The sequence below is a fragment of the Thalassophryne amazonica genome, chromosome 22, assembly GCF_902500255.1.
Source record: "Thalassophryne amazonica chromosome 22, fThaAma1.1, whole genome shotgun sequence".
Taxonomy (NCBI): domain Eukaryota; kingdom Metazoa; phylum Chordata; class Actinopteri; order Batrachoidiformes; family Batrachoididae; genus Thalassophryne; species Thalassophryne amazonica.
The window spans coordinates 14,806,981-14,830,893 of record NC_047124.1 but is presented as its reverse complement, the minus strand read 5'-3'; the positions used below and the strand labels follow the sequence as shown (position 1 = coordinate 14,830,893).

At 39.4% G+C, this 23,913-nt stretch overlaps 2 protein-coding genes across 3 annotated transcripts in view; one reads left to right on the top strand and one right to left on the bottom strand.

Moving 5' to 3' along the window:
* Window positions 1-4,481, top strand: part of ptprz1b (protein tyrosine phosphatase receptor type Z1b) — a 76,163-nt gene extending 71,682 nt beyond the window's left edge. For both annotated transcript variants that reach the window (XM_034163189.1, XM_034163188.1), the window contains 6 exons: window positions 1,479-1,552; window positions 2,454-2,582; window positions 2,661-2,813; window positions 2,900-3,042; window positions 3,135-3,270; window positions 4,313-4,481. In XM_034163189.1, the coding sequence (XP_034019080.1) occupies window positions 1,479-1,552; window positions 2,454-2,582; window positions 2,661-2,813; window positions 2,900-3,042; window positions 3,135-3,270; window positions 4,313-4,456 (779 nt within the window). In that variant the 3' untranslated portion in view covers window positions 4,457-4,481. The remainder of the gene's footprint in view (window positions 1-1,478; window positions 1,553-2,453; window positions 2,583-2,660; window positions 2,814-2,899; window positions 3,043-3,134; window positions 3,271-4,312) is intronic.
* Window positions 4,482-8,432: 3,951 nt separating this feature from the next.
* slc38a2 (solute carrier family 38 member 2) lies at window positions 8,433-20,347 on the bottom strand. Its single transcript, XM_034163230.1, has 16 exons — window positions 20,002-20,347; window positions 19,103-19,226; window positions 18,779-18,863; window positions 18,553-18,668; window positions 16,614-16,687; window positions 16,407-16,499; window positions 14,736-14,811; window positions 13,360-13,442; window positions 13,087-13,145; window positions 12,632-12,793; window positions 12,454-12,533; window positions 12,262-12,362; window positions 10,984-11,108; window positions 10,753-10,897; window positions 10,569-10,666; window positions 8,433-10,482 (listed from the first exon to the last, which is right to left on the bottom strand). Exons 2-16 carry the CDS (start codon window positions 19,213-19,215, stop codon window positions 10,366-10,368), a joined length of 1,527 nt encoding a protein of 508 aa, XP_034019121.1. The 5' UTR covers window positions 19,216-19,226; window positions 20,002-20,347; the 3' UTR covers window positions 8,433-10,365.
* Window positions 20,348-23,913: the final 3,566 nt, after the last annotated feature.

Here is a 23,913-nt window from a genome sequence, read left to right as displayed (position 1 = left end):
GTATAAGAGGTCCTGTGAAGCAGGGGTTGGAGGCCAAGTGGTTAGTGGGCTTGGTTTCAGTGTAGAAGGTTCCAGGTTCAAATCCCCACCCCTGCCAGATTCCTCCATGCATTGTGGAGTTGCATCCGGAAGGGCGTCTGGCGTAAACCTGTGCCACTTCAACATGCAGATCCACCTTAGAATGAAAACAAGGGAGCAGCTGAAGGGACTTAAATTTCAGTTAGGGCCACAAGATGATGCAATCTAAACTTGTGACAAGCTGAATGAATGATTTATTCATTAACTTCTTATCAAAAATAGAAAAGATTTATAGTAGCACATGTGGCCGAACAAAAGCTTATATACACCCACCCCTATTACCATTTAAAAAAAAAAATAATAATAATATATATATATACACACACATACCTAATACATACTCATAACAACAAATACAAAAGGAACAAAGCACAGACATTTGAGATGAATCAATGAATGGAATTTTCTCATCACTACAAAATAAATAATAGTGCACAATCCAAAAGAAATAATACCAAATCAATAAACTTAATTGTCCATACTGTAAGGAGAGATTATATAATTTTTATAAAGTCTTTTAAAGCTGTCTAGAGTACCGCATAATTTCATATGTTCAGGACAGATATTCCAAATGTTTACATCTTTTACAGAAATACAGTGACTTTTTACAGTAGTTTGTCTTTAATTTATCAAATAATAACGTTCCTCTCAAATTATAACTGGAGTCCTTCATTTTAACCAGATTTTGGACATGTTGAAGTAGTTTTTGCTTTATACATGGTTTGTATTGTAATATAATCAACTAAGTCCTTAAATTTCAGGATATTTAAACAAATAGTGGGTTTGTTGGCTCATGGTAAGGTTTAATACTGATAATTGTTATGGCTTTCTTTTGCAATAAAAATACTGAATTAGTGTTTGTTTTAGTGTTTCCCCAAACCTCAATACACTAGGTCATATATGGAGCTGTTAATGAATAATATAAAGTGATTAGAGAATATCAAGGGAGGAAATCTTGGGTTTTATACAGAATTGCAATGGTTTTTGACATTTTGGATTTAACCATTTGTGTGTTTTCCAGCTTAATTTATCATCAACGATAACTCCAAGAAATTTTGTTTGTTACAATTTCAATTTCAGCATCATGTAATAATAAATTTCTACTTAAAATCCTGAGCTTATTTCCAAATATAATACACTTTGTTTTACCAAGATGAAGTGATAATTTATTTAAATCAAACCATTGTTTAAATTTCTGCAAAAGCTGCTCCTTTAGTGGAGTCGATGTCACTCATTATGTGGGGCGTCTTGCAGTGACAGGTTTTAATTTTGCCCCTTCATCGTTTTAATTTCAGCCAGTCTGACTGTGGTTTCATTTCTGCTGTTTTAAGGTGTTTATTGATTCTCTTTTATTTTATTTTGTTATTTCGCTTTAATTTTTTTTTTTTTTTGTCTTTTAGTCGAGAGATCAAGAGTCTGTCTGTCATCTTCAGAAACAAACTCCACGGGTTACGTGAACGCTTCCTACGTCATGGTAAGATGGTTAGAGGACGAGCAGACAAATAACGTTCCACAGAGTCAGTTTTAGACAAAAATTACTTCAAAGTCATTTACTGGATGAAACGTTCTAAACATTTAGGGCAGCACCACATATTCACACATTTATTACATATTAGTATGAACACTTATATATAAATATAGTTTTTTTTTTTCCTGTTTTTAGCCTGCTTTGAATCACAGAGATGATGAGTCTCAAGTCGCAAGGAACCTGAACAAGATCTGGAACGCAAAATGCAAAACATAGTGACGTTACAGTCTTGTCACCAAGCATTCCAATAATCTGTTTGAAATGAAGCCATGATCCCACCATCTGTCAAATGCTTGCAAATAAATTACTAATTCCTCTAATTTATCTCTAAAATTTAAAGTTATTGTCTGACTCATAATGCTCAGACAGTGGCTAAATGAAAAGTTACAGACGTACTACGAGTATTCCTTTTTTGCTATTAAGAATTTTTTGGACATCCAATGGATTCTTGATACAGTTTATCAGTTTGCTATTTGGGCCCAAGTCATCAGTTACTTCTGTGTTTACTCGTGTGTTTTCTTTTGGAACATACGTCATACAGATCAATACATCACATAAATATAATATACACTCTATAATATACACTCCCTTTGATAATAATCCAGCACAAGCAGAAGCATGCAGATGTTTAAAAAGGAAGACGTCCAACGGTCAACCCTTGTGGAACGCCAGTACTGATTTTAGTTTCAGATCACTTAAGTGAAGAATCTGAATTTTGTTTTTAAAATAAAAAAATTGTGTAATTATTGTATATTGTGTATTTATGGCAAATGTAAAGCATATTTTTGATCCAGGCTGTTTGTTAAAAGCTGAGCTGCTATTTTTCCGCTGCTTACCATTTTCCCAGGGTCACCACGACTGTAAAGAGTTCATAGTGAGCCAGACGCCACTGAGCAGTACGGTAACAGATTTCTGGAGGATGATCTGGGAACACAAAACACGTACTGTCGTGCATTTAGTAGACACACACACTCAGGTATAACACACACTGACTGTGTATGTGGAACATCACTTAAATACACACACTTTAACATGACCTTCTTGTTCACGTCAGAGCAATGAAAGGGAGTCTTATGTCTACTGGCCCAGTAAAGACCAGCCGCTCAGTGCTGAGGGTTTCACTGTGTCGTATTCGGGTGAACACTTCGTTCTTCTGGCCAATGACGAGCGACTTTTGATGCATGACTTCACCGTGGAGTCACTCCAGGTAACACAACAACGTTCTATGTTCCAATTCTGTTAGAATTAAAGTGCACAATGTGTCCGGACACTTTCACCATCTCACCCCTCCAGGATGGTCACGTGCTAAACGTGCGACAGTACAGTGCCCCCTGCTGGCCCAATCCTGACAGTCCCATCAGGAACAGCTTTGATCTGGTCAATGCTGTCAGAGAACACAGCAGACACACAGACACGCCCACAGTCATACACGATCCGTGAGTATAACAGAAACCGGAATCTGGCACGTGATACTTTAGTTAGATTGTTTTTACTCATTCACTCCGGTGATGTTTTTGTGTGCGCGCAGGCTGGGAGGCGCCATGTCAGGGCTGTTCTGCGCCCTCAGCACCCTGTGCAGCCAGCTGGAGGAGGAAAGAGCCGTGGACGTCTACTACGTGGCACGGATGACCAACCTCATGAGACCTGGAGTGTTCAATGATATGGTGAGTGTTTTACACACACACACACACACACACACACACACACACACACACACACACACACACACACACACACACACACACACACACACACACACACACACACACACACACACACACACACACACACTGTATCCTGAATTAATGGCAGATGTAGGACAAAGTCACCATCAAGTCACTTTCAAGTCATCAATCTGCAAGTCCCAAGTCAAGTCTCAAGTCAGCTTGCAAACAATTGGTGGTCATTATGACTTGAGACTTGACTTGGGACTTGCAGATTGATGACTTGAGAATGACTTGACAGTGATTTGTCCCACTTTATCACTGTCGTGTTACATCAGTCATATTCACGTTTATGAATCTGTTCACGTTGAAAAGTTTACAGGGAAGAGATACTGAATAAGACCTTTGATAAAGTTTATAACTTTTGAAAAATTTCTCTCAAACATATCAACTGACAAAAGGCGAGTGCATCTCAGGGATGCTGCAAGTAACCTTACTGAGAGGGCCGCAGCACCCTCTACTGGTAAGGGGCTGTAGTTGCAAGGCAAAAAACTACTAAATAATGCATTTTTTTCTACAGTGTGAAGGAAGTTACACTAGTAAACCATTAGAGCAGGAAAATTCAAATTAATGCAAAAATAATCAAGGCTGCACTGCTGCAAAACATTTATTATGACATCACCAATGGCTTTCTCACAGCGCCCCAACTCAGACGGACCAGAACCCCTGAAAAAGCTTGACTTCTAAAGTAGCTCTTGCACCCAGCTGAGCTCAGAAGCACAAGCTGGGTGACGGTTAAAATTTTCAGGGGATCGACTAAATCTTGGCATCCAATTTTCTTGCCAACCAGGTAAGAAGAACTGAAAGATATCAAGAGCTGAGGATGGAGTGTAAACCAAGTTCACCCGTTCTCAGGTTGTCCTGAGCCGAGTGGAACCGTGGAGCCGTGATGGCTGAAAGTTCACTGAGTTCAACGACATGTTAATATGACCAGAGCAGTACAATAAATAAATAAAATGACAGCATGTTTTGGTGCCTACAGGAGCAGTACCAGTATCTGTACCGAGCCGTGCTGAGTCTGGTGAGCAGCCAGGAGGACCAGAGAGCCCTGCAGAATCCAGAGACCAACGGGTCCGTGCCCCTGGGGCAGAGCAACGTTGCCGAGAGCCTGGAGTCCCTCATGTAGACACACAAGTGTAACGCACAGCAAGCAGCCACGTAACACACACACATGCGCGTGCGCCAGTGGCCTGACACATGACAAGAGGATGAACTCCATCACAGCCGTGTGAATTAATACGTTAACGTGCAAGACGATCAATAATCATTATTTTAAATTCTGTTTAAGACAAATAACTATGTAACAAATTTTTATTTTTGTTTTGTTTCTGGGCACACAGTGTGTTTTCCTAACCTGTTATGCCTTAAATAAATAGAAAATAGCTGTTATTCCACAGAAACTTTGCTTCTGTGATCAGGACAATGATATTTTGAAATTTGTCTGTTTTCAAGAATATGCTTGATTCACCTTTACTACTGAGTAGTTTTCTAGAATATTCTTTAACTGCTAGAACTGTCCAGAATTTTCTAGAAGTTTCCAGAATTATCTAGAAATTTCAAGAAACTTTTAGAACTTTCTAGAACGTTAAAAAAATAAAATTAAAGTTTGTGCTGAATGTAGTCATTTTTCCATAGACTTTAGACATAAGCAGTTGAAATATAACACTTAGAAGCCAGGAACAAAAATTGTGTTACATAGTGTAATCAAACAGGGTAAAAAAACAAAACAAAAAACATTGTTTCGTACTGTAAAAGTCACTCTTTTTATTATTGTAAACATGCACGTCCATGTTTTGGTGTTTATCCTCTTGTCAATTAAAACGACTAACAAATGACCATCAAAGACAGGACACACTTCACTGCCTTTCAGACTAAAATTTACAACTTTAAAAAAATAAAAAAATAAAAAAAAATTTTAATGTCACCACGGAGCCTGATCACATTGTAAGTAAGACATTAAGTCATGATTATTTTCAGTATCTGTCTGATTTTTTTTTTTTTTTTTTTTTTTTTTTTTTTTACAATTAATGGTTTGGTTGTAAAAGCCAGACATCATGTTAAAATGCTCAAAACGCCAGCAAATATTGTCAAATTGTTTTAACCAACAAAAGCACTAAAAGTATATTTAGAGTCTATGTTTTGCTTTGCAAGTTTTGAAAAAACATACAAACTACAAAATAATGCATTATCTGTAAATTATTATTAGAGGTTTAGAGAGGTTGAAAATTAGTTTTAATAACATTATCTTAAATGGAGTGAAATTAAATTTAAAAAGCGCCAAAGGCCCAAATTTAGCTTCACTTTTTCTTGATAAATGAATTCTGATTAATCAATTATCACAACACATGACAACAATTTTTTTTCCTCTGATAATTAAATTTATTTCTCAGCAGGTCATATCAACTCAATTCGTAAAATGGAATCAAATACTTTAAAAAAGGTTTTATATGAGGACGCGATCAATATGAAACCATGATAAATTGTTGAAATATAAAATAAATATGGATATATGTCAGATATTGAAAGCAAAATAAACTACAGGAAATTGCATTATATACACTTAAAAGCAGGTATGTGGGATAACTTAAGTTACTTTCTCTACAAAAAGCTGACACTTAAAATTATTTAGCGTAATAATATTTGTTTTTTAAATAGTGGAAATGTTATTAGCCTCAGTACTGATTTTGAGACTCACTACTGTTGGATTTCTTTGTTCGTGTCTCGTTGCTACGCTTTCTGATAACCTGTGCCTTTTTTAATTGTTGGACTTTAAACCTGTTTTGATATGAAAGCTGTGACTAACGAGCCAAAAATAACAATCTGAAATTTCCCTCTATTTTTCTGAATCACTGTCTTGTTGCACGTCTTTGATTCTGTCTTTACCCGGAATTTAACAGTTTTGTCAAAGATGTTTTATGAAAAACGCCTGAGATTCGTTCAAAAATAACGTTTTGTTGCATTTAATTATGTCACTTAAATGATTCCAGTCATACAGCTTAATAAAAAATATTCAACTTGTGTTTTTGTATAGAAAAGACTTTTATCAGAAGGTCTTCATCAGTCAGTTGATGTACTTTTGTAAACTATGCTTTGCAGAGATGAAAGTTTTCCAAGAATTGCGAGATTTCCAGATAAGGCATTTTGACATGTGCGTTTGACTAGTGATTAAATCTGTTAAAGAACATGCTAAATGCAGATGATGCTAACCGTAAGTACATGATAACACTTTGCTGTTAGTGGCTGATGTTGACGGTTGACGCTAAGACTAGCGGTGGATCATACAGATTAGAGTTGACACAAACTGTTGATGCTAATGTCAAGTGCTTAGTTTCATTCACTAATCTCCACGGTCAACCGCTAACTGTTAGCATCAACCGCTGCTCAAAAATACAACCTATGAATAGTCAAACGTGACATGTTGATGTCAGTCTCCAGCATAAATAGCAGTTGCTCTCTACCATCTGGAAATCTGGTCATTCCCAGAAGATGTTAGTTTTTAATGTTTAAATATTGAAACAAAGCAGCTTAAAGAACCTCAGTGAAGCACACTGAATCTAAAATTCAGATAGTTTTACTTTGATGGTACTGTTGTAACCGCAGGATCCACATTGGCGGCTCGTCTTGTAACAGCCAATAACTCACTCTACCTTCTCTGTAGCTCCTCCCACACATTTGTGCGACAGGCTGAGTGATCCTCTCTCCTCATATTACCACTGCTCACTCTTCATTGCAGTGCATTGTATGATTTACTGTAACCTTTGTATCACATGACGGCGGTTAGCTAACCATGATGGAAGTGATCCATAAAAGATGTGCTGCCTTTGTGGATTTGCTTTTATGTGTGTCTGTTTCACTTTTTGGTTGAATTTTTATTCATGTCCAGATGTTTCCGGTGTGTCACTTCTGAACAGCTTCTGTCTGTGCCTGTTTTGTTTGTTTTCAGTCTTTGTGGACTATTTGAGTTTAGCTCATGTGGATGTAACAGGGGTCTGTTGTCTATATGTAACTGACAAGATCCAAGATCAATGGGCTGATAATGCTGTTACCTCAGTAATAATCCTGCTTTGGCTGAAATCAGAGTACAGCATAAACCGTGTCCAAGAAAATCAAAGTGAAGGACATAAAAGCCTGTTCCTTGGTGTGCTAATCCAGGATATGTTGATCCTGGATCAGCCTGTAGATTTTAGATTTTTTTTTTAAGTGACTTGGAGAGAACTGGTCTGAGAAAGCTGAGCGACATCTTTATTTCTGTGTAAATATCTCTAAACACATTAAAAGGCCAAAATACTGTATGTTTATACTGTATCTCTATATATTTTGTATTTTACTATAAAGGTGATTTTCTAGTCATTTACACACATAACTGTGCAAATTCTATTTGAATACTTTTAGTTGGAAACATTTTGATCATGTTTATAGTTTTAATGGCAGGTGACCTGTTTTCATCTTGATTTCATTAGGATCTCATACAGCCGCAGAATTAAACATTTGTTTCAAATCTCACTGCAGGATTTTTTTTTTTACATTTTCTACCAGTGTAGTATATGAAACTTAATGTCATCATGCTTGCACTTGTGTATTTATTCTTGTGATTATGGGAATTCTTTTAACAGTGCATGGTTAAGGAGTGTGCACATGCCCAGTCTGAGTGAGATCACTTTTTATCCCCCTGGTTTGAGCGATCAGCATGTCCGTCTGTTTTTCCTTATTGGCGCGATATCTCAAGAACCAGTTGACCAATTTCATTCATATTTAGCACAAGGGTGCACTCGGGTCATCCCCTGACACCAGTCAATTATGGTGACCTTGGGGTCAATTTCAAAGTCACAGCAAGATATTCAAAATATTGTCATTGCCACCCTTGTTAGCACAGTATCTTTTAGCTGCTCAGTCCTGATTACAAACTTGTTTTTAATCCTGCTCTTAAATTTATCACTGATGCTTTCAAAAAGGACCAAGATCATGGGTATTTACTGACCTCAAGCAGGCATTCAAAGGTAATACTTGTTTGATTTTCTGAAAGATTTCACTTGTAAAATGTGATTCAGATCCACCTGAGCGTGACTCTTTACCCCCCAACAGCACTGAGACCAACGACACTATAATAGATGATCTGACTTTAATAAGACATTAATTACAGGATATACAGTGTTTCATTGAAACAAGAGTGTAACGCTGGCGGGCAAAGCCCCATTTTACTCCTGAGGGTCCAGAGATAGTTGACGTACTTTCCAACCAAACGTGCGTTTGAACTTTTGTGTTCCTGGGTTGAAAGCAAAACAACTGCTGCTGGGTCAGCGGCAGAAAGACATCACGTGTAACAGAACAGACACCGTATGATAATTCAGCCAGTCTACAGAGGAACCGTGCATCAGTGCACATTCATGAATTCAACAGTTAGGGTTTTTTGTTTTCCAGCTCTAATGCATTGTAGAAAAAAGCTCAAAACAAAGCATATATATACATTAAACTCAATAGATATATATATATATATACATATGACTATATACACATACGCCATTATATAAATATAGCAAAATAGATAAAATGACGCTGATTTAACGGTGTTCCATAAACCAATGCTGCACAGTAACATTTTGGATGAAGTGTTAAAGTTGGAAGCACAGTGTACCGTCACCACTCGACGTGACACGAGTCCACAACGGGCTTTCAAGTTCTTCGTTACAAAACGTTTCAAAAAGCACAAACCTTGCAACCGTATGTAAAAACACTCAAAAAATACTGTGTGCAACATTCTCCAAAAGCTTTTTCCATTGAAATATTTGGTTGTCTGTGTTTTAAAGGGGTCATATTATGCAACTTATCAGCAGGTCACCAGGGGTTTGGAAAGATTGGAGTTTGTTGCTAAACATACTACAGAAATACTGACATTTTATTACATCCCACAGGCTGTGTGGGTGTGTCTCATAGACCAAGCAGTAATGTGTGTGTGAGACATATGTCACATGCGTCTAAAATGAGTAATTTCAAGCTTAAATTTTCTTTGCTGGAGGAGAAATTGTACATGTGCGTCTATAGAATTGTGCAACTTAAACAAAAAATGACTTTGCACGATGTGACCCCTTTAAAAGCACACAATTCCAGTTTTTACAACGTTTTAAACACAAGTTTGACAGGTACATTACAACCACAAGATGTGGTCATATTCCAAGTATTTTTCATTTTCTGCCCCGCCGTTACGCTGAGGCTTGGCAGGCCTTGAAGCAGTAGTTGGTGTGCACATCGTTCCAGCAAAATTGGCAGTAAACTATAAATTAACGGTTATAAAGAGTCCTCATTTGAGATAATCTGCAGTTCCCAGTGTTGGGCTCGAGAAGGCAGGTTGACCTACATGGTACATTTTACAAGGAAAGCGGAGACAATATAGGATGAAAGAGCCTCGTGTTGGAATACTGCGTAGGTGGCGTAGAAGGCCGAGCCTGTGATTCTGACTTTTAACGAGTGTGCTGAACATTAAGTGGTTTTCAATATACAAACTTCTCTTCCAAATACATTTTTCTTGGCAAAATAAAAAAACAAAAAACAAAACAAAACAGAAGACAAATGTCAGAAGGAACTTAACTGTCCTTGAGCAGGATTAACGTTCAAGAGTATTGTCTCTTGTCTTTCTCAGAGAGGTTCGCGGTTGTTTTCGTGCGGGTTCTTCTCTTTGCCGAGCTCGGAGATTGCAGCCAAGCTCGTGCCGATATTCCATCGTACCGGAACAGTGATTTTTGCTCGTCCACATTTGAGATATCTTCAAATATTTGTTTTATACTGTACACAAAGGAAAGCAAACAAACAACAAAAAAAAGCACACAAAAAAGTTACAATAAAAAGATAAAAGAAGTAAAACACCATCTTTGTGGTCTAACAGCGTACTGTAGCAAGTTCGGATACATTCTCTTAGAATGGTGTGATCTATTGCTCAGGGCTCACAGCCGAGCATCAAGGGTTTTTTTTTTCCTTCTTCCTTCGCGATAACTTCGGTGTCTTCATTGGTTGTGCAGTCAAAGCAGTCCGGTGATGAGGCGCTTAGTGTCCATCTTTGTGCGCGGCTGGGCTGGCCACCGCGTCGTGGTACCAGTCGAGGATGATGAGGCTCATGCTGGTAATCATGACCAGGAAGCCACATATGAAGAAGGCAATGGCCTGGAAAGGACAGCAACATTACGAAAATGCTCCAGAGCGGCTTTTAACAAGCTAGCTAGCAAACCCCTGCCTTAACGGGAACTTACCCCAATCTTCTGAATAGACTTTATGGACTCCTTCTTGACCAGTTTGATGTAGAAAGCCGAGGGGAGGATGAAGATGAGCATAGCAGCAGCCGAAGAACCTGAATGAGGAAAGAAAGTCAACGTTTATCGATCTGCAGCACGTTTTTATGTCGGTACGCCGCCACCACACGTCGTCACTACTCACCGATGAAGCCGAAGATGTCCCTGATGGTGGGCACAAAGATGACCAGAGTGGCGGTGCCGGCCAGCAGAGCAATCGTGACAAAGGTGTGGCGCACCCAGCTGAACTCCTTGGAGGCCCATATCAGTTGGTTAACTGAAGTTCGAATCTACAGAGAGAGAGACAGAAGTTATCTGACGAGGTCGCAGTACCTCCGCTGGCGCTAACGAGGTCTAACGTCTCTCGGACACCTACAGGAAAGAGCATCACGGGGACAGTGAGGGTGACGGCAGTCAGCACGGCCAGACGCACGATTAGGAGGACAGCATCAAACGTGTAGACCCTGGAGTAGGTGTGCAACAGCTCATGCTCCACGTGCACTGTGCGGAAAGACGACAGAGACGAGTGAGCAACAGGTGGCAAACACAGACGGACAAGTTAGTTAAGACTGGAACCTGGCTGAGTGTTAATACTCTGTTCCATTACACATTACATGTTCCCGAAGACGTGAGCTGTTTTGGAGGAGGTTCTATTTGATGGTCAGATGATCTTCAGGAAATTTGGGGAAATGGTCAGTTCTGTCAGAAGGAAGAATCCAGATCCATATCTGGATTCTTTGCCATTTCAATCATTTTTTTTTTAAAGATTCTTCATCCAATCTTCTCAAATCTAACTTCTATCAAGACCACTTAAATATTTGTGCTGTGATATCACAGAATTGCTCTGTTCTGCTCCGCGTACTTTCTTCTTTTGCCTGTCCTTGAATCGTTGCGTCACTCACATATGTGCTCAAACAACTGCAGCACATTTTCTAGATTTCCCAAACTTCAGGGCTGCAAAACATTCCACTAAAAGGCTGCAAACCAAAACAAATAGGAGTGAACGCACAAATGCTCATCGTGACACTTTGTGCTTGTATGCCAAATATTTGCTCGCTCTTCCTCTTGTACTCTTGTATAACCAGTTTGATGTTCCAGGAACGGTATGTCACAAATGTAAACAAACGTCAGTGTTCCAGCTGCTGTCCCAATCTTGGAGTTTTATGTGGATCTAAACATATGAACCTGGAGTAACTGATGTATTTTATTGATTTTTGACCGTCGTTTGACCGTTGGGGTTTTACATAATTATTGTATGGCCTTGCCTTACAATATAAAGCGCCTTGGGGCAACTGTTTGTTGTGATTTGGCGCTATATAAAAAAAAATTGATTGATTGATTGATTGATTGATTTTGTGCTTGTTTTAATACTGGGAACACATGATCAGGTTGGTGAAGGACCTAGATGTCGATTCCAGAATTAATTTTCTACACTGAGCTGGTTGTTTGTTTGTACCCTTTTTTGCCACTAGGCGACACTGTTGCACAGTTAAGACATGGTTCTTTTTTCCAAGGAGTCACATAAGGACACGTTTTCACTTTAATAACACGTAGGAGGCCGATGTTGGCACTTGTCTGGACTGTGCGCCCCTCGACGTTCCCTTTTACTCATGAAACAACACTTTTTTTCCCACTGTCCATTATGGAGACTCACCATTAAAGGTCAGATATCCAAAGAGGGCGGCCAGCAGGTACATGATGAACATGGCCAGAAAGGAAACGTTGGCCACGCTCTGCATCTTCCTGCGGGAACGGCTGTCAGGGAGAGAGGCGGCGGTTAACAGAGACGCTAAGAGAGAAGCGCGGTGATGTGTTTGTGTTAAAACAACGAGATGAGGTGACTCACTCTTTCAGCTCCTCGTACATGGGCAGGATGGCCGGGTGGCACACGAAGGCAAACGTCACGATGGGAACGGCGTAAATGGTCTGAAAGTGGGAGGGAAAAAAAAAGGTTTCATCCTGGATCTAAACACCAGCTGTATGAGGACTTCAGGATTTACGCTCTGCCTCTTGGAGACGCTCACCTGGGAGTTGAAGACAAAGTATTTGGGCGCGCACGTGTCTTCGCTGTAGTCCACGGCCGTGCTGTTGAGGTGTGACAGGGTTATGTTGTACTTGCTCAGGGTCTCGTTGTGAGCACTGAGCCTGGGCAGAGGACACGGGATCTGGAACTTCTTGATTATCACCTGCAGGAGACATGATGAAGCAACTCGTGAGACGAGATGCGGCTGCAGCTCATATTTTCAGCTTCTTGCAACTTCAGACGGTCACTGTGTGTGTGTGTGTGTGTGTGTGTGTGTGTGCTCCGAAACAGTTTTACTTGGATTCATTCCACACAGTTTGAATTTTCTCAAAGACGTGTCTGAATCATCACAGATTTTGTGGAAAAACTGATACCTGTTCCCTTAAACTCATCTGGAAAACCAGGCGAGCTTCCAAAAATACACAAAACTGTGTGTGTGTGTATGTGTATACTCACCACAATCAGGAAGAACACCATACACAGCAGCGACAACCCACTGGTGTAACCAAGGTAACCTGACAACCAAACACAACACTTTTATGAGGCTTTTACTTTGAAACTGTGAAATCCTGGTTTTATTTTTTTTTAACTTTGAAACTGTGAAATCCTGGTTTTATTTTTTTTAAGCATCTTTTATTACTTTCTTTTCTTCCTGGAATTTAACATCTGACGTACGTCAACAACCCAAGACCAAACCCTCCAGAAGAATGTAGAAATGCGTCCACACACCTAAGTTCCTGAGAAGGGAAAGCGGCAGGATGATAACGACCGTCACCAGCACCATCAAGTAATCGCCGTTTGTGTACCATTCTCTGAAACACAGCGACAAAAAGAAAAATCATTATTTCCTTAAACAAAAGAAACAATTCAGGTTTCCACATTCTCAAATAATTGCTTGTCAATTGTTTATGAGTATTTAAGGATGTGTGCATTTGTGAAAGCCGATAAATTTGTAATTCAATAAATGTAAATTTATGAGAAAAAAAAGTTTGATCTTTGGACTTGACCTAAACACCTTCAACTGTAATATATAATCTCTACATGTAACCTTCTTACACTGAGGTCAAGGTCAAATGTAGTGAAATGAATTTAACCCTCTGCAGTCCAGGGTATACTTTTCTGTTTTTGACTACTTCTGGTTTTGCCTTAATAATATACCTTTAAAAAACTGTTTACTTTGCCTTGTTTGGTGTCATTTTTTCAGCACAACCTCACCTGTGTGACTTTACAGTTTTTCTTTCATTCTAACATACTGTATGAACACAGTGACTCTAAATTCACACAAAAACATAAAATCTGAATAGAAAAAGTTTTTTTTACTGTGAAAACCACAAACATGTTTAACAAACCGTTTTTATAACTTAGAATGTAAATATAAATTGTAAATTTCAAAAAACATATGTACAAATGTAGCAAACAAGAAAGTTATGTACAACTATTTACATTAAAATGCAGGAAATGCTTCAGGCATTTTTTTTGTACAGTCATTTAAAACAGTAAGATGCCACACAAATTATTTGTCCCACTCAAAAAAAAAAAACATTCCTGTCCAAAACAAGATAGTGGACACAGGCCTCACGCACAGGAGTGATACGCCTCCTGTTGTCCACCTGGAGGCAGTGTTTATACTTTAGTCGAATCCCACATGGGTTGGTCATCAACCCACATGGGGGGGTTGGTGTTTTTGACTGCTTTAGGTTGTGCGTTTTTCCACCAGTGATAAAGGGATCCTTTCTTCACCTTTCTATGCAACCTGATGGAGCTCACTCATCAAGGACTCATCACCAGGCACCAAAACTGACCATAATATTCAGGAAAAAGCTGTGCATTATTATTATTCATGATTAAAGTTAAACTAGGACTATCAACAGAATTTCAAAACTGGTGTATAGTTTGAAGTCTGCACTTTCAACACACATTCAAATGGAGATTCAGACTGAGGTAGCTTGGATGTTACATGTGCTTAATTCGGTCACGATGACTTTCCGGATGTTACCAGACTGACCACAGAAGTCTGACTGCTGTGGAGCCAACTTTTCTAGACCCCAATCTGCATTTAATGATTGATTCTTAAACTTAATAATAATAATAATCTGTGCACGTACCCATTGCTGGTTCCCATAAAGGCTTGAATGACGATGGGTAGTTCATACTTCACAATGTAGAGGTAGCTTGACATGGCTGCAAAGATAATACAACATAGTTTGAATACCATAGGCACACACACACCAGGAAATAAATGCATGTTTTTTTCCTCCTCCAGGAAGTTGCATTCCAAAAATATGCTGCTGTGAAACAGCCAACATTTGGTTTCAAACATTTGTTCTCTTCCCGTTTAGGGGTGATTCTTTAACTACGGGCACTATTGGCCTTGTAAATGTAATTTCCACCACACCATTGCCTTACAATATAAAGCGCCTTGGGGCAACTGTTTGTTGTGATTTGGCGCTATATACATGTGCTCTGATGTCACTGTTTATTTCCACAGAAACTACCCAAACAATCTTTCATACAAACTGTTTAGGGACATTACAGTGTTGTGGTGGAAATTACGGCAATAGTGTGGGACAACTACATTTTGTTGAAAAATAATCACAACAGTTGTATGACACTGAATACCCCAATTATGTTTTGATTATTTTACTGATATTTTATTCAGAGATATTTTAAAACATTAGAAAAAACATTTCTTTACCATTCATTTTTATCATTGAAGATCAAAAGTCTGGGTGTGGGACAAGCACAAAATGGCAATATTTCAATCAATCAATCAATCAATCAATCAACATTTCTTTATAAAGCGCTTTACAGCACCGACTGGTGTCCAAAGTGCTTAACATTAAAAACACAAATTTACAAAATAAAACACATATAAAATAAAATTTTAAAACAACACATAAAAAAAAAGAACATAAAAATAACAGAACATGTCACCTCCCCACTAAGTGTTAAAAGCCAGTTTAAATAAATAAGTCTTTAACTTAGATTTAAAAAGTGCTAGGTCAGGAATAGTACGTAACTCAAGAGGTAGCTCATTCCACAGTCTGGGGCCAGCTACCGCGAAAGCATGATCACCCCAGCGTTTATATCTTGACCTTGGAACATCTAAGTAAAGCTGGCCAGTCGCCCTTAACGTCCTACTGTAGGTGCGCAAAGTTAAAATTTCAGACAAGTAGGGAGGTGCAAGGCCATAAATAGCTTTAAAAACAAACATTAAAATTTTAAAATCAATTCTAAAACGAACTGGAAGCCAGTGGAGTGAGTATAGGATGGGCGCAATATGCTCACGTCTAGAAGTGTTTGTCAAAAGACGAGCAGCAGCATTCTGCACCAACTGGAGACGCACAAGAGACGACTGATTAATGCCCGCATAAAGTGCATTACAATAATCAAGTCTGGAGCTGATGAAAGCATGAATGGCCGTCTCAAGATCACGTCTACTGAGAAAGTGCTTTATTTTAGCCAAGAGGCGAAGTTGGAAAAAACTAGCTTTGACATATAATGATGCTGAAAAAAGGTGAAAAAGTCATCATAGACTACTAGAACAAATTTCTTAACACACTTTCATTGTAAAGATAATTATAAAAGTGTGAAATTTCCCCTTTTTTCTGTTTTTCATACAATATGATCAAAGGACATAATAAGTGCCCGTAGTCTAAGAATCACCCTTAGACACAATCAGCAGGGTTTTTTTTTGCTCCCGGAACAAACAATTTGATACGTACTGAAAATGATCCTTAAAATTATACAATTCTTCCAAAAAAAAAAGAAGTTACCTCCGATGTTCTGCACGGTGATGGAGCAGGACGCGGCGAGTTTTCCAGGCATTCCAAATGCTTTGTAACCAAGCTGCTCATAAACCAGTGCACCTTTAAAGAGCAAAACCCCCCAAAGACAGGAAGATTTAACTTCCAAAAAAATAACTAAATAAAAATTTTCAGTCTCAAGTGGGAAAACTGTGGAAACATGACTCTGCAGCTCACCTCCTTCATTGGCCGTCTTCAGCAGCAAGTGGACAGAATACAAGGAGAAGATGGCGACAGCCACGAGGAGAATCCTGGAAAAGACACCATAGAAATTTGTGATGCAAAGTGACAGGAATCTGGAAAATGTTCTCCTGATTGAAGGTAAAGAAAGACCTTTTGGTGTTAGAAAACAATCAGATTCTTAAAAGTGCTACAGCAACATGGCTGTGGTTTGATATCAGATGTTCTGAAATTCCAACAGTTCCAGAAACCTGCACAGTTTTTGCTGCAGGACCCGTTTTGACATCCTGCTCACTGTACCTTTGATTAAAAACACGCTGGTGAATCACCTGCTGGAAATGAGGCGAAAACCTGCTTTTTCCTCACATTTGCTGCTGCAAACACCTTGACACGAGCGTCAGCCTCCAGTTCTGACGGCTGTGAGTTATCAGGACAAAACGTGACAGGTTCGGCTGTACCGGATCGTCTGTCGCCCTTGGAGCCTGCACAGCATGTGCCGGTGTATTAAGTGTCTGTGAAATTTAATCTCTGTCAGACTGTTTGCTGCATGTGACGTCCAGCCGCACTGATCGGTCACCTGGATGGAGGCGCGTTTGTCCTCCTTATATCATATCGCAAAACACGCCTTGACTCATCAAAGTCAAGCTTTGGACGACCTTTTACAGGAAATTCAGCAGTTTTCTACAGAGCGGCTCGTCAACATTCACGGTTTCCTGTGTGGGCGTAAAACCTTAAGCCGCTTTACAAAGAATGATCGTCCCCCCACTGAGGGAAACGAGACGTCACACGGGAGCAGCACACTGACAAAATACTCCATCCTCAGGTGGTTAAATGTTAAAAAAAAATGGTGTAAATGTAGCAATGAGAGCTGCAAGTTTTAGGAAATTTTGTAAAACCTTTTAAGTGCAAAAGGGCAACAATGCACTGGACTACCAGCAGGGGGTGATCTGCTAATATTATGGTGATGATCGGATCCGGATCTGGTGATCCAGAATATGCAAAAATATAGGGAAAATGGAAAATGTGTCAGTGTGAGGTGACAAATGAAGCTAGAGATGCACAACTAACACCAAATTGTAGCTGAATCTGTACTGATTCAGTAAGGTGTCATCAGATTTGATGTAGCTTCAAATGTTATGGAGCTAGATCCAGAAGAAAATCGCCATTACCGAAAAATTGTTTTTATACAATAACTTTTGAACTAATAAAGACATAAAAGTGATTCCAAGTTCTAGTGGTATGTTTTCATGGTCAAGGATGTCAAATATACAGGTAAGAAAAGTGTATGTATCATAGTTTTGGTTGTAACACTGCACTGTTGAATAGATCACTGTGCCAAGGAGGGAATCTCTTTAGGGTCAGTGACCCTATGGCCTTGTTTAGAGAAGTGTTTCATAAATGTTAAAAAAATTCATATATTTGCAGTTTAGTTGAATAATAAACTGAATTTTGTCTCTTATTTGTTTTTGTCTATAAGCACATGCAATATCAATATCAGTGCTCAGATGACAGTAGCTTCTGGGAAAGGTGCAAGTTGCAATAAACTGTGATGCCAAGCGCTAAGGATACATGCTATCCAGTCACAGCAGAAGAAACTTTTTTTTACTACTTAGCAAACAACATTGTTAGACTTTTTTAGGTTCAATGATTCCACGGCGTGTAGATGTTATGGCGTCAGTGACCCCATGGCCTTGGCGGAGGTTTGCACTCTCTGAGTGCTTCTAGTGTTTAATTTTATAATTTAGTATTTTCTATATTTTATTGACTGTGTGACTATTTTATTTAATATATTATTTTGTTAACATTTTAAATATTTTATTTAAACATTTATATATTTATAATAAGCGATGGCTGCTGAGATGTTTGATAAGGAGTTGAAACGTTGACTTTTATAAACCATTTATTTAATACAATAAAGAGCTTCATATTGACTTACACAAACAGGGCGATGCCCGTGTTGGCCATGGCGTAGGAGAGACCCAGGATGCCGCTACCCATGATGGCATTACCCAGGTTGAAGACGGACATGCCAAAGGAAGAGCTGCCCTGATGCTGTGGAGAGAAAAAAGTGTGACGTTAGAAAATAAGGTTTCAAAAACAAAAACAACAACAAAAACCTATTCCAAAGGTTTGTAAGAAAGAAAGGTGAAGGCGGCTCTTACATATTCGGTCTCATACTTTTTCTTCTTGCTCGTCCCACCTTCAGGAAGAAAGTTCTGACTCTCTACATCCATCTCGGTGTACGGACTACAAAATAAAACCCACCAGAGAGCAAACGTCAAACATTATTATTCTGATTCAGGGGCAGGTTTTCCCTCTGCACACCCAGAAAAAAACAACACAACACAAATTAACAAATACAATCAAGGAACTAACAACACATACCAATGACAGCTCATGGGTCACTGCCCCATTGCATGATGGGAAGTGAATATCTTATATTAATATTAAAGCAGTTTTTTTTTTTTTTTTGGAGCTTCCCTCACCTGCCCAGGGGGACTTTCTTGCAGGTGTAGTCGTTGCTATTGCAGCTACTGCTGTCATCATCTAGAGGAACACCTAAATGTTTCATCTCAGTTCTGCTGACCGGCTGCTCCATATTGTAAATTTCTGGAATAAGAAAACACCATTTGTTATTTATTTATTTCCTTTTTGCTTCCTGCATCACTCCATGTAGCCACAGGCCTCTTATTGTTGTGATGCGCGTTCACGACCTTGAGAATAATCAATATAGTAGTGAGCAGCGCGCGCCGCCGCCGCCCAACTCGGATCGGAAACGATCACGTGACTTCATCTTCGGAGAGGAGGAGGAAGAGGGGGGTAGGAGGAGGAGTGACGCACCGGCAGTGGAAAAATACCAGACCGGCATCAAGTCAGAATGACCGGGGAAAAAAAGGCGCAGTCGGCGCCGCTCACTTTTGCGCCAGTTTTCTCAGCAGATTATCAGAAAAGACTTATTTATATGATAAGAGAAGATCCGCGCGGAAAATCTAACCGTCAAAGACCATAAGGTTTGAGCGCACACGTGCGCCTCCATGATAGAGGCGCGCGGGCGGCGCGCATTCGGTAAGTGGCTTTATTCCCACGGCGGCCTCCGGTGGAAACAATGGCACGTGTCCGCACCTTTAAGGCGCACGACTCCCCGTTTTGCGCAACGATCCAAACCGAAGCCTTTGTGCGTTTGTGCGCCTCAGTCTGACTCTCCAGCATCACTCACTCACACATCAAAAGAACCTTCAAGGACATTTTTGGCGGAAAGAGTTTTTCCACCATCAGCCGTTCTCCAAATAGCACTAAAGTAAAAAACTGAACTAAAGCCACATTAAAGCTGAAAATTATTTCCACACTAATTGTATTTTTGACAGATACCCAACAGTCTTCTTACCTTATGAAGAAATTCAAGGAAGGATGGGAAATCCCTTCTAGTGTAAAAATAAAACACACACACACAAAAAAATCAAGTATATCCGGACGATTTGTCTTGAAAAACTGCTCTTTTCCACCAGGATGTTAAATATACATATAAATTTAAATACAGATATCAATATAGTGACACGTATTTTAATACAGACTGAGATTCAAAAGCGGATTCAAGTCATAAAAGAGAGAAAAAGCCCTCTGAAAGTAAACACAGCGATGCCTCAAACAAAAGAATTTCGATTTATTTGTAATGTGAAGAATTTCCAGAGATGTGCTTGGTCCGGATGGTACACCCTGATCTGCCGGAGGAGGGGCGAGGCTCAGCCTTTATAGGCATTGCATCAGCTCCGAGGACAGGAGAGGAGGAGACTATTACGCACGGTGGTGTGTGTACAAACACAGAGCAAACACTGACCCACAAATACTCCCTTGGAAAAAAAACCCCACAGGAATCCTCAGTACACACACCAAGTACAGACCAAGCATTTTACTTTTCAGATATATTATCAGGCTGGAAAAAGAACTGCATACACCGAATTACAACACTATTATGGAAATCTCATCTTCACAGCGCATTAAATTTAGATTCCAGACACTAAAATCGGAGTGTTTTTCCCCTTTGATGAGACTGAGGAATTCGGACTGAGGAACACCTACCAACCATCAAGAATTCTGGCTCACACAGACCTGTTAATTTCTCTTTAAGAAGCCCTCTTATTCTGCACTCTTTAACTGTATTAATTGCACCTGTTTGAACTTGTTACCTGTATAAAAGACACGGCACTCCAGCTCTGTGGAATGATCTGCCTGCACAAATATGACAGTTGGACTCTGTGGAGACTTTTAAAGCCAGGTAGAAGACACATCTCCCTGTTTTATCATTAGTATTTTATTGTGTGTCTTTTTTTATACGTTGATATACTCGTGATTTGGCGCTATATAAATTAATAAATTATTATTATTGTATTATGAACAACCAAGTTTTATGGAAATCAGATTAATAATTATTAGAATATTGATCAACCCAAAGATATTTAATTTACCGTCAGAGAAGAGTAAACTAGTGTCATCACAATTTACAGAAAACTATTTGGAAAAAGTCATCCATCTGCCCATCCTGCATCCTTATTTGTTTTAACAAAGGAAAAAAAAATGAATCCATATTAAAATCTAACAGCTTCAACCTTTTGGTGAAATTAAATTGCTCAACCACCCTCCACGAAAGCTCTCAATATTGTTTGAGAAATTGTTCATTTTAATTGTGTGTCTGTGTGTGAGTGTGGAAGGGGGGTACAGCTAGATATGGACCAACATCAAAATTTAATGGGTGTGGATAATTCACTATTTCACCAGGTTTTATTGGAATCAGCAAAAAAATTAAATAAATAAATTCCCCTCAATCCATCTCGGCCAGATTTTGGAGACAATACCCAAAATAATAAACATTATAATTTTAGCCTTGTTCACATTACCACTAAAATTGGACTTTTAGCATATCCAGATTGTATCTACAGTGATTCAGCTGGGAACACGTCCCGGATCAATAACACATTAAACATACAAACTAACACATTATTCTGACCTTTAACGCGTCCAAAAGCCGCATCAACAATTTATGTTTTACTTGGGCACAGCCTCTTACCATAGCAACCAATATGGATAAGACTATGTATGTCAATGCGGACACACAGATCAGATCTGGTCACTTGCTATATGTAATGTCGACATCGAACCAGTGAGATCTACAGTGAGGAAAATAAGTATTTGAACACCCTGCGATTTTGCAAGTTCTCCCACTTAGAAATCATGGAGGGGTCTGAAATTTTCATCTTAGGTGCATGTCCACTGTGAGAAACATAATATAAAAAAAAAAAAAAAATCCGGAAATCACAATGTATGATTTTTTAATAATTTATTTGTATGTTACTGCTGCAAATAAGTATTTGAACACCTACCAACCATCAAGAATTCTGGCTCGCACAGACCTGTTAATTTTTCTTTAAGAAGCCCTCTTATTCTTCACTCTTTACCTGTATTAATTGCACCTGTTTGAACTTGTTACCTGTATAAAAGACACCTGTTCACACACTCAATCAATCACACTCCAATCTGTCCACCATAGCCAAGACCAAAGAGCTGTCTAAGGACACCAGGGACAAAACTGTAGACCTGCAAAAAGCTGGGATGGACTACAGGACAACAGGCAAGCAGCTTGGTAGAAGACAACAACTGTTATGATTATTTATTAGAAAGTGGAAGAAACACAAGATGACTGTCAATCTCCCTCGGTCTAGGATTCCATGCAAGATCTCACTTTGTGGGGTAAGGATGATTCTGAGAAAGCTCAGAACTACACAGGAGGACCTGGTCAATGCCCTGAAGAGAGCTGGGAGAACAGTCACAAAGATTACATTAGTAACACATGATGCTGTCATGGTTTAAAATCCTGCAGGGCAGCAAGGTCCCCCTGCTCAAGCCAGCACATGTCCAGGCCCATTTGAAGTTCACCAGTGACCATCTGGATGATCCAGAGGAGGCATGTGAGAAGGTCATGTAGTCAGATGAGACCAGAACAGAGCTTTTTGGAATCAACTCCACTAACCATGTTTAGAAGATGAGAACAACCCCAAGAAAATCATCCCAACCGTGAAGCATGGGGGTGGAAACATCATACTCCGGGGGTGCTCTTCTGCAAAAGGGACAGGACGACTGCACCGTATTGAAGGGAGGATGGATGGGGTCGTGTATTGCAAGATTCTGGCAAACAACCTCCTTCCCTCGGTAAGAGCATTGAAGATGGGTCATGGCTGGGTCTTCCAGCATGACAATGACTCCAAACACACAGCCAGGGCAACTAAGGAGGGACTCCATAAGAAGCATTTCAAGGTCCTGGAGTGTCCTGGCCAGTCTCCAGACCTGAACTCAATAGAAAATCTTTGGAGGGAGCTGAAACTCCAAACCTGAAAGATCTAGAGAAGATCTATATGGAGGAGTGGACCAAAATCCCTGCTGCAGTGTGTGAAAACCTGGTGAAAAACTACAGGAAAAGTTTGGCCTCTGTAACTGCAAACAAAGGCTACTGTACCAAATATTAACATTGATTTTCACAGGTGTTCAAATACTTATTTGCAGCAGTAACATACAAATAAATTATTAAAAAAATCATACATTGTGATTTCCGGATTTTTTTTTTTTTTTTTTTTTTAGATTATGTCTCTCACAGTGGACATGCACCTAAGATGAAAATTTCAGACCCCTCCATGATTTCTAAGTGGGAGAACTTGCAAAATCGCAGGGTGTTCAAATACTTATTTTCCCCACTGTAATTTGAACCAGATTTGCAATGAATCTGATTTGAACTGGCAGTGTAAACAAGGCCTTTATAACTCACCAAATTCAAAGGGCGCATAATGAGGATGAAGTGTTTAGTTGGTGGTCCGTTCATATCAGGGTGTGAGCGTCGCTTCAAAGTAGACCTCCCTGTTTGAAGGAGATTACACTCAAACACCGTCATGTGACAGCGGCCGACCTGATTCTCAGCCGGGTCAGGTGTGTGTGTGTGTGTATGTGTGTGTACTTGTATCTTTCTGAGGATCTGCTTGAATGTGACACTTTTAAGAGAGCACATTTTAACTAGCCACCATTTCAAAGGTCTAGTTGATGTTTGACACTTGGTTTTACGTTTACTGTAGTGACGCATTAGTTGGTTCATGGTTAACATTGTAAAAGAGGCCTCGCGCACGCACATGTGCATGTTTATGTTTACATTATGTGTATGAGGGAAAGTTTCCACAGCTCTGGTTTCCTTTTATTACAAGTATTAACAACGTGTGACATCTAAGAACAGAATAGTAATCCACTCCAAGCGGGTTTATAG

Coding starts and splice junctions, on each gene's coding strand:
- slc38a2 (XM_034163230.1), bottom strand. CDS start 19,215: ATGGAGCAGCCGGTCAGCAGAACTGAGATGAAACATTTAGGTGTTCCT. Junction 18,864..19,102: donor AAGAAAGTCCCCCTGGGCAG/GTGAGGGAAGCT, acceptor TTTATTTTGTAG/TCCGTACACCGAGATGGATG. Junction 10,483..10,568: donor AGTCTATTCAGAAGATTGGG/GTAAGTTCCCGT, acceptor TGTCCTTTCCAG/GCCATTGCCTTCTTCATATG.